The sequence below is a fragment of the Tupaia chinensis genome, unplaced genomic scaffold (genome assembly GCF_000334495.1).
Source record: "Tupaia chinensis unplaced genomic scaffold, TupChi_1.0 Scaffold149502_1, whole genome shotgun sequence".
Classification (NCBI taxonomy): Eukaryota; Metazoa; Chordata; class Mammalia; order Scandentia; family Tupaiidae; genus Tupaia; species Tupaia belangeri.
The window spans coordinates 712,220-723,378 of NW_006209346.1; the positions used below are offsets into that span (position 1 = coordinate 712,220).

General features: G+C 37.4%; 1 protein-coding gene across 1 annotated transcript in view; it reads right to left on the minus strand.

Annotated features, from left to right (window-relative positions):
- Positions 1-11,159, minus strand: part of DNAI4 (dynein axonemal intermediate chain 4) — a 74,601-nt gene that overhangs the window by 53,091 nt on the left and 10,351 nt on the right. Inside the window, 2 exon segments of the mRNA XM_027769437.1 lie at positions 978-1,090; positions 2,236-2,420. Of these exon segments, the coding sequence (XP_027625238.1) occupies positions 978-1,090; positions 2,236-2,420 (298 nt within the window).

Sequence of the window (11,159 nt, forward strand, 5' to 3'; positions counted from 1 at the left end):
GGAAAATACTTAAATTCATGTTAGTTGGGTATTCTGTTTCTTGTTGTCAGAAACATTCCTGTTACATCTCCCAACACAGGAGAGTTCATAACTATTACTTTTCCACCTTATTGATAACTTCACTAATATTTCATTATCAGCTCAGAGGAAAATAAACCATATTTTTGCATTCCAAAGCAAGTACCCCTCGAAGATGTGCTCATCTCTCCTAGCACTTATTTTAAAAGTTTTATTACTTTCATGAGAGAGTGCACACATGAGAGCAGAGAGGCACCTTTGACAGGATCTTGTCATGCCCCAGTTTCCTTCCTCCAGCCCTCCAGCTAGTCAGCCTCTTGGGAGCATGTGCCTGGCGTATTTCAGTTTGACTGAGGAGCAGAATCCCCAGGTCAGCCTTGTGGGTTACAGCACTGCAGATCAGGACGTTACCACCTGGACCACCAAGGGTTGGCCTCTCCCAGCACTTCTCATCATGTATTATTTCTTTATTCTTATACCTTCATTTTCAGAATCCTTTGCATTATTTCATATTTTACCTTCTGCCTGGATTGGGTTTCCCTTATTTCTTCTCCTGACAAATAATTAATCATCCTTAAAAATACAATTCAAAAGTCATTAATGTTCCCTGTGAAGCCTTTATTTTTCACCTCGAAGGAGTTAATCATTCCTTTCTAAGTGCTCCCGTAACATTCTGCATGTCTTAATTTGGAACCAATCACAAACACAGTAGTCTTATTTGTCTCCAGAACTACAGTAGATCTCTAACACAGAGCCTCATGTAGATGGTTCAAAAGAGACGCCTTAAAAAATATAGAGAGATATTCCTGTAGTAGTAATTCTCATGTTGTTCCTCCAAAGGCTAGCATTTGGAAATTTTTGACATACTTCTTTTATATCAAGTACCCAATAAATAATAAGCACATTAGTTAAATAAATGATAAACTATTACAGAAAAAAAATGAGTGCATTTTCATTACCTGTAAAACTAGCCAGTCTTTCTCGTTTATAAGATGGTTCTTCTAGGTCTTCTGCTATTGATTCAGTTGTTGATACACTTGATTTTGAAATAGAACTGCTTCCTAAAACTGACCTTTAGTAGTGAATAACAACGTTACTCATTATTTAGATGTTCTTGTAGGCAATTAGATATATAAATTAGAATATAATGTCAAGTGAAAAAATCAAATATAAAATAATCATAAAAGCAAAATAGGTAATTTTTTAAATAATGAGTTGATTTTTAGTATTCTTTAAATTAAAAAATCATTAAAAATATAGCTTAGAGATAAGTCATGTCAAATCTATGCCTAAACTCATTCAATAGTTTTCCAGTATATTAGGACAAACATCCAAGTACAACCTATCTACCCAGCCTCTTAGTCTTCATTATCACTACTCCCTTATCTTTTTCTTCTTTTTCTTTCTTTTTAGAGTTCTTTAAGCTCATGGAACTCTCTTACCTCAGGGCTTCTTTCATTTTTGCCTGGTGTCTGTCATTGTTCAGTTCCATTTTTTAAATGTGATTTATTTGATTTTGTAAGTGTACTGTCAAGATTTAATTTCTTTAAAAATCTATACACTCAAAGGAAATCAATGGAAGAATCCAAAAATAACTCCCTTAAGTATATAAACTTAACATGACTACACAGTATTTACACATACACACACATGTATATATATAAAATTTTCTGCTTATAGCTTCAACTGCCCACCAAAGGATAGGTAGGCTAACTTTATTGAAATATCCTGTTTTATGGAGCACTCCCATGTCTTTTGTAATGCCAATCTGGAGACAGGTTCTACAGCAGCATATCATTGTTCTGTATTATACAAGAGAAATCAAATGCAAGAAGAGCAGGGATTTCCATGGAAGAATAGAGGAAAAAAGGAAAGCTATGCCTTCTCATTAAATTGATCATCACAGAAGCCAAAGAAATCAAAAACTGAAGAAAAATGTCTAATTGGAATTTGTAATTAACCATATGTGAGGTTAGCTCCATCTTTTGGTTCTTCAGAAAATCCTAAGATCTACATATTGACCACAAATATTTTAGTGTGACTGTACAGGAACTCTTAAGACTTGAAAAGCTCTGCGTCTAATTAAAGCATGAGAAGGACACAGTGATGACATACTAAGGAGATGGACTGAGGTTGGGAGATGGGAACATACAATCTAAATGGAAAAACTGTGAGTTTTATAAAAAAAAAAAAGAACTATAGAATGGTATACTCTACCTTGTAAACTGTCCTAATATACTAGATTTTATAGTATTCTGATAAAGGCTATAGGAAGATATAAATTCTGATCCAAGTGATCCTTCTTGTGACGTCAATAGTTTATTTGGCTTTGGTGTACCAGCATATGGATCTGGACGGTAAAGAGGTCGGGGAGTAACATCAACTCCCTTCAGATCAAAAACCTGCAGAAAATTATTATTTAAAATGAAAATAAAAAACTAATAAAGATGAAGTTTCTAAACAACAGTCCTGGAAAATAGAAATAAGTAGCAGTAGTAGAAAAAAAATAAATGTAATAATACTAGGATAGGATAAACATGAACAATTTTGAATGATATAAAATTTCATGCTTAAAAGTTTCTTAACGGGACCAGTAGTTGGCTCTAGACTCCCACGTAGTTGACTACAGTTGGACCCCTGGGCCCAGTGACTTAAACTCACATCAGGCGCATGTGTGTACGTGCCCAAGATCCTGAGAGGAGAATGGAGGAGAAGGGATTGTGGCATGGCCATCCCCCTGGGACGCGATTTCTCGCTTTCTGCCTCTTTGTATCTCTCCGTCTTTCTGGTGAGTGCATGCGCCCTATAGCAAAAACCTCTCAAAAAAAAAGTTTCTTAACAAAGCAGTATTTTAAAAAATCTTATTTACATTTTACCTATACACAAATAATATACAGTAATTTCAGGAAGATACAAATATAATTTATCTTAAGTGTTAATACTTTGGTATATTTACTACTATATGTATAAACTTTTTTTTTTAGAGAGCTTTTTTACTGTAGTGTGCATGAGCTCACCAGATAGAGACAGAGACAGAAAGCGAGAAATCAACCCCCAGGGGCATGGCCACGCCGCAATCCCTTCTCCTCCATTCTCCTCTTGGGATCTTGGGCACGCACGCACACACGCCCGGCATGAGTTTTAAGCCACCGTGTCCAGGATGCGAACCGCAGTCAACTACATGGGAGTCCAGTGACATAGCCATTATGCTAACTGCTGGTCCCATATATGTATAAGCTTTTTAAAAAACTACTTTTTATTGAATATTTTATTAATAAATATTTTCCAAGTTACTATACATTTGTGATTTGGTTTTGGGTCATTTTTAATCCTTTCAATTATGAAATCTGACAGAGGCAAAAATTTAACAAACACATAATGGTACCGTTAAATGAAATAAAGCAGATATTCTTATAATTATCACTGAAGTAAAAATTAAAACACTGACACCACTTTTAGAAGCTACCCCATGACCTTTGCCCCTTCTGGATCACAGTCTTCCTTCTCCCTCCTGCCAGTAGTAATCATTAACTAGACATTGGTAATCATTTTCTTTCTTCTTTTTATAATTTTATTCAGTATGCACCCCTAAAAAATAGTTTATTTCAAACTTTTATTGAAGTGTACATAAACAATATAAATCAATAGCTTAATGAATTTTCACAAACTGAACACACACATACCTAGCATCCAGATTTAGAAATATTACCAGCATCCCAGAAATTCCTTTTGATAGCCACTCTCTTCCATGAAAGGTAATAATCTTGGCATGTATTAGTTTTGCCTGTTTCTGAACTTTATTTAGATGGAATCATACTATATGTACTCATCTTTTTAAAAAAAAAAAAAGAATTAATTTTATCAATATTATTGTTTTTAATTAGATCAGAAAGTGAGAAATCAAGCTGCCAGACCCAGGACACGAACCATGTGGGAGTCTAGTGCCTTAATGACCACACCATCTGCTGGCCCCTACTCATTATCTTTTTTCCTAATGTTCAATGTATGATTCATTCAAATTGTTGAGTTTAGTTGTAAAGTGAGTATAGTTCATTCTCATTGTACAATATTTCAGTATGTGACTATATAACAATTTTATTTAACTATTCTATTGTTTATGGACATGTTCAATGCTTTGGCTATTATGAATGATGCTATGAATATCATTGCAAATGTATTTTGCTAAACATACTTAATGAATTTATGTTGAGTATACATCAAAGAGTAGAGTTTCTGAGTTTTAGGTTATATATGTGTTTATCCTTAACAGGTACTGCTAAAGAGTTTTTGGAAGTGATTCCCATCAGCAGTACATCAAAGTTCTAGTTCTCCAGATTTCTGCCACCACTTGGTATTTCATGTTTGGCAATGAAACTTAGTTTTGCCTAATTCTGAGATTTATATAGAGTCACATTTATTTCCTCAAATTTGGCATTTATTGTTTCATGTCTTCATGTAAAGTAGTTCATTCACTTATTGATGATTGTCAAGTGGCCCACTAGTATAGCCTATTTTATTTGTCCATTTTATTAATGAATATTCCAGTTGTTTTCAGTTTTTGGCCACCATGAAAATCGCTTCAATAAACACTTGTATAAAAGGGTATAAGCATGCATTTGCATAGGGAAATTGATAGGTCAAACTGATTAGGTAACACTAACCTGTTTGCCAAATCAGCAGTAAAAAGTTTCAGGATTTTCAGCACTGTATGACAGCCGTTCGTGCTCCACATTCTCACTTGACAACTTAGCATGGTCAGATATACATATTAAAGTAAGCCTGAGGCAGATGCTACGGCCTTTTTTCCCCCTGTAGTGCTTGTGGGCCTGCAGGTCGGCTGCGGCCGCTGGTCACTGTTCCGCAGTATGGGATTTGTTAAAGTCGTCAAGAATAAGGCCTACTTTAAGAGATAACAAGTGAAATTTAGAAGACGACGAGAGGGTAAAACTGATTACAATGCTCGGAAACGCTTGGTGATCCAGGATAAAAATAAGTACAACACACGCAAATACAGGATGATAGTTCGTGTAACAGAGATATCATTTGGCAGATTGCTAATGCCCATATAGAAGGGGTATGATAGTCTGTGCAGTTTATGCACATGAACTACCAAATACGGTGTGAAGGTTGGCCTGACAAATGATGCTGCAGCATATTGTACTGGCCTGCTGCTGGCCTGCAGGCTTCTCAATAGGTTTGGCATGGATAAGATCTATGAAGATCAAGTGGAAGTGACCAGAGATGAGTACAATGTAGAAAGCATCGATGGTCAACCTGGTGCCTTCACCTGCTATTTGGATGCAGGCCTTGTCAGAAACACCACTGGCAATAAAGTTTTTGGGGCCCTGAAGGGAGCGGTGGATGGAGGATTTTCTATCCCTCATAGTACCAAACGATTCTCTGGTTATGATTCCGAAAGCAAGGAATTTAATGCAGAAGTCCATCAGAAGCACATCATGGGCCAGAACGTTGCAGACTACATGTGTTACCTAATGGAAGAAGACGAAGATGCCTACAAGAAACAGTTCTCTCAGTACATAAAGAACAGTGTAACTCCAGACATGACGGAGGAGATGTATAAGAAAGCTCACACTTCCATATGAGAAAACCCAGTCTATGAAAAGAAACCCAAGGAAGAAGTTAAAAAGAAGAGGTGGAATCATCCCAAGATGTCCGTTGCCCAGAAGAAAGATCGGGTAGCCCCGAAGGCAAGCTTCCTCAGAGCTCAGGAGCGGGCTGCTGAGAGCTAAACCAAACAATTTCCTATGACTTTATTCACAATAAAAGATAATAAATCACAAGAAAGCAAAAAAATAAAGTAAGCCTGATATGGGTGTATAAATATCTTTTTATTTTAATTTCCCTAAAGTTGAACTTATTTTCATATACTTATTCCATTTTTTTTTTTAAGGTTTCTGCTGTAGAGTGAGAGAAACCGCTAGAAACAGTGAGAGGGAAAATGAGAAATCACTCCCCAAGGGGAAATGGCCATATTGCAATCCCTTCTGCTCCATTCTCCTCTCAGCATTTTGGGCACACACACATTCACATGCCTGGTGTGATTCTCAAGCCACTGGGATTCAAACCAAGGTCAGCCATGTAGAAGTCCTGCACCTTAACCACTGCGCCACCCGCTAGCCCCACTTATTTTTATTTGATTTCCTTTTTAAGGAGAAATTTTCCCATTCAAGTCTCTTTCCTATTGGTAATTTTACACAGTTCATTAAGCATTTTCGATATGAATCCTTTCAGTTTTATGGGTTTACAAATCTCTTTTTTCATGTCTATGGCTTCGTTTTCTTTGTAGTATACTTAAGAAATATAGTTTTTTGATCTTAATGTAGTCAAATTATGTTTTTCTTTATGTTTTATGCTTAAGATGTCTCATCTGAGAAAACATTCCTGGCCAGCCACCGTGATGTAGCAGTAAGACAGCTCTACAATGCTTAAAACCAAATGGAAGGGTTCTGGGTTTTCATTCAAGGTCTCCTGTACATACTGTGTGGCTCTGATTTGGGCTGCCTGAGGCTATGGGTGGATCATGGAAAGACAATCCTGTGGGAATGCCCACCTTACCCCTCAATCAAAGAAATAGATTAAAAAAAAAATTTCCATTCCCTAAATCATAAAGGTATTTTTGTTGCCTTTTTTTTTTAATTAGCTAGAAGGCATGTGTGCTCACCAGAGAAAGACAGAGAGAGATAGCGAGAGAGTGGGAGAAAGTAAAAAAGCATCTCCCATAGAGCATGGCCATGTTGCAATCCCTTTTACTCACCTTCTCTTCCCCCTCAGAATTTTAGGCATGCATACACATGTTCCCGGTGTTTCTCAAGCCACTCGGTTTAGGACTCTAAATGTGTAGTTGGTCAAATCAGATCCAGTTGCCTCAACCACCATACCATGTCCTGGCCCTCTTCACTCCTTTTTATGGTTGAATATACTACTGCATGGACATATCACATTTGTTTAGCCATTTTTTCCACTGATGGACATTTGCTTTGTTTCCACCTTTTGACTATTACAAATAATACTGAAACATTTCTGTGCAAGTTTATATGTGGAAATAGTTTTATTTTGGGGGGGGGTTGTAATGTATATCTAGGAGTTAAACTGCTAACTATATATATCTGAGTGAAATTCCTAGGTCATATGGTAACTCTCAGTTTAACTTTTTTTTTTCTTTTTTTAGATTTTTGTTATAGGAAATGTGCACTTGCTGGAGAGACAGAAAGTGAGAAAACACTCTTGGGCGGGGTGGGGGGGCAGGAGGGGAATGGCCACACTGCAATCCCTTCTTCAATCTCTTCCCGGTAATTTAGGCATGCATGCACATGCACCCAGCATGAGTTTCGAGCTGCAGGATTCAGGACTTGAACTGAGGTTGGTCATGTGGCAGTCCTGCGCCTTCATCATACCACCTACTGGCCCCTAATAGTGTTGTTTTCATTTATTAATTTAGTTCTTCTATGAGACAAAGAGAGGAGGAGGCACCTGCCTCCAAACTGTCTTCGCACTAATTCAACTCAGTGTCAGTCAGGCTAGATTGCAGGCAAAAAACACATGTGACATCTACAGAGAGACCACAGGAGACAAACTTGGAACCTTCCCGTGTGGGCCCAGTTGCATCACCACTGTACCACCATCTGGTCCCTGTTTATTTAATCTTCTGAGAAATTTCCAGAGTTTCTCAAAGAGGCCAGATCATTTTACATTCCTATGAACAATGTTAGAGGGTTCTGATTGTTTTTTCTTTTCTTTCTTCTTCTTCTTTTTTTTTAGAGATTTTGGTATAGGGCACATGTGCTCACCCCAGAGACAGAGACAGACAGAAAGGGAGAAATCAAGCCTACCTCCCCTGCAGAGGAGAAATCACCCCCTTGGGGGTTGGCCTTGCTGCAATCTCTTCTCCTTTTCTATTGGGATTTTGGTCATGCACGTACATGCACTCAGCCTGAGTTTTAAGCTATCAGGTCCAGGACGTGAACCACAGTCAACTCTGTGGAAGTCCATGACAACCACTATGTCATCTGCTGGTTCTCTGATACTATTATTGATGTAACAAAAGTTTTAAATTTTGATAAAGCCAAATTTTTCTTTTTCTTTTTTTACTCATGCTTTTAGGATTATAGCTAAGAATCATTTACTGAATCCAAGGTCATGAATACTGACCTTCAATTTTTTTTCTGAGTTTCATAGCTTTAGCTCTTAAATCTAGGCCTTTCCTACATTTTGAGTTGTCTTTATATGTGAGGTAAAGTTCTAACATCATTCATTTGTATTTGGCTATCTAGTTGTTCTGGAACAATCTGTTGAACAGATTATTCTTTCCCTTCACTAGACGGTCTTGGCATCCTTATGAAAAAATCAACTGAACTTTGGTGTGTAGGTTTTATTTCTGGACTATTCTAATCTACTGATCTTTAAGTCTATTCTTCTGCCAATGTCACCCTATCTTGATTTTTATAACCTTGTAGTAAACTTTGGAAATGCAAAGTATTTCTTCTTTATTATTTCTTTTCCAGATCATCTTATTCTGGGTCCCCTGCAATTCCATGTGAATTTTAGAATCAATTTTTAGTTTGCAGAAAATCAGCTGAGATTTGGGAACCAGCAGTTAGCGTAATGGCTATGTCGCTGGACTCCCACGTAGTCGACCGCGGTTCGCGTCTCGGACCCGGTGGCTTAAATCTCACGCCGGGCGCGTGTGCGTGCGTGCCCAAGATCCCGAGAGGAGAATGGAGGAGAAGGGATTGCGGCGTGACCATCCCCCCTGGGGGGTGATTTCTCGCTTTCTGTCTCTATGTCTCTCTCTGTCTGTCTGGCGAGCAAAAAAAAAAAAAAAAAAAAAAAAAAAATTAGAAAAAAAACCCCCCCAAAAAAAAAAAAAAAAAAAAGGAAAGAAAAAAAAAAAATCAGCTGAGATTCCAAAATTGTGTTATACTTTGCAGATCATTTTGGGAAGTATTGTCACAACTTAACAAGCTTGGGTGGTCTTCTTTAATTTCTTTCAATAATATTTTATGGTTTTCAGAGTATATTCAAATACTTTATACTTCTTTTATTAAGTTTCCTCCTAATTTTTTTCATGCTTTTATGAAATAGTTTTATGTTTTAGCTATCCAGATTTCTTGATAGTCCAAATGAATTGTAGAATGGACTTTTCTATTTCACAAAAAGAAATATCATTGAGATTTTAATGGGAATTTCACTAAATCTGTACACTGTTTTCAGTAGTATTGACATTTTAACAATATTAAGTCTTTCAACTATAAACAGGAATGTTTTTCCATTGGTTGGTATCTTTTCTTTCAGCAATGTTTTGAGGTTTTCAGTTGTAAATCTTTGACCTCTTTGGTTAAATTTATTCATAAAATATTTTATTCTTTTTGATGCTAGTGAATGTTTTGTTTCTAAAGTTCTAATTTGGATTACTTGTTGTTAAAAATAAAACAATTTTTTAGCGTTATTTTTCTGCTCTTTAGCTTTGCAGAATTCATTTACTAGTCCTAACAGTATGTGCAGATGTGTGCAAATGTACATAATCTTTCAAGTTTTCTACATATATAGTCACATCATCTGTGAATAGAGACAATTTTATTTCCTTTCTAATTTGGATGACTTTCATTTCTTTTATATTGCTCTGGCTGGGATTTCCATTCCTGTGTTGAAGAGAAATGAAAGCAAGCATCCTTCCCTTGTTCCTGATCTTAAAGGAAAGGTCTTTAGTCCTCCATCATTGAAAAATATTTAAGTATCTTTATATATGACATATATAAGTATACAGACATATATTGTATATATGAAATACATAGTATTTTTTTACTAAAATTATGTTGGTTTCTAGTTATTTACTATTAAAAATAAAGTTGGGGGGCTGACCCCATAGCTCTGTGGTTAAGGGAGCCAGAAACTACATGGCCAGGCACAGTTCAAATCCCAGATCTCGTGGCTTGAAAAATACTCAGGGCACGTGTGTGTGTATGCATGACTTTGCACAGAATCTTGATGGGAAGGAAGAACAGAAAAAAAGTATAGCAGCATGAAAATGCCCCTTTAGGGGACCAGCAGTTAGCGTAATGGCTATGTTGCTGGACTCCCACGTAGTCAACCATGGTTCGAGTCCTGGACCCAGCAGCTTAAACTCATGCCAGGTGTGTGTGTGTGCGTGCCCAAGATCCCGAGAGGAGAATGGAGGACAAGGGATTGCGGCGTGGCCATCTCCTCTGGGGGGTGATTTCTCGCTTTCTGTCTCTCTGTCTCTCTATGTCTGTCTGGCGAGTGAACGCGTCCTATAGCAAAAACCTCTCCAAAAAAAAAAAAAAAGCCCCTTTAAGGGATTTCTCTTTTTCTCCCACTCTTTGGTGAATACACAAACCCTCTGGCAATAAAAGAAAAAGAGAGTCATTATGAACATCAATGTACTAATCTTTGTTTAACATTCATCCTTGGGTGAATTCTTTTTCTTTTTTTGTGGAGAGGTTTTTGCTACAGAGTGTGTGCGCTCACCAGACAGAGACAGAGAGACAGAAAGTGAGAAATCACCCCCCAGGGGGGATGGCCACACCAGAATCCCCTCTCCTCCATTCTCCCCTTGGGATCTTGGGCATGCACGCACATGTGTCCAGTGTGAGTTTCAAGCCACCAGGTCTGGGACTCGAGCTGCGGTCAACTACATGGGAGTCCAGTGACATAGCCATTATGCTAACTGCTGGTCCCTTTGGGTGTATTCTTAGAAGTGGAAAAACTGAATGATATGGTAGGTCTATGTTTAACATTTTGTAATTGGCAAATTGTTTTTATTTTCTATGTCTGCCAACAGTGTATGAGAGTTTAGTTTCTAAACATACTTGTCAACGCTTGGTTTGCTCAGTCTTTTAATTTTACCCATTCTAATAGGTATGCAGTACTATTTCTTTGTTTTAATTCTTATATCCCTAAAATTAATGCTGTTCATCTTTTCATGGGATCATCGCCATCTATGTCTAGTGTAGTGAATTATTTGTTCAAATAGTTTTGCTTACATTTTTTTTTTGAGAGGTTTTTGCTATAGGGTTCGTGTGCTCGCCAGCCAGACAGAGAGAGACAGAGAGACAGAAAGCGAGAAATCACCCCCCAGGGGGATGGCCATGCCACCATCCCTT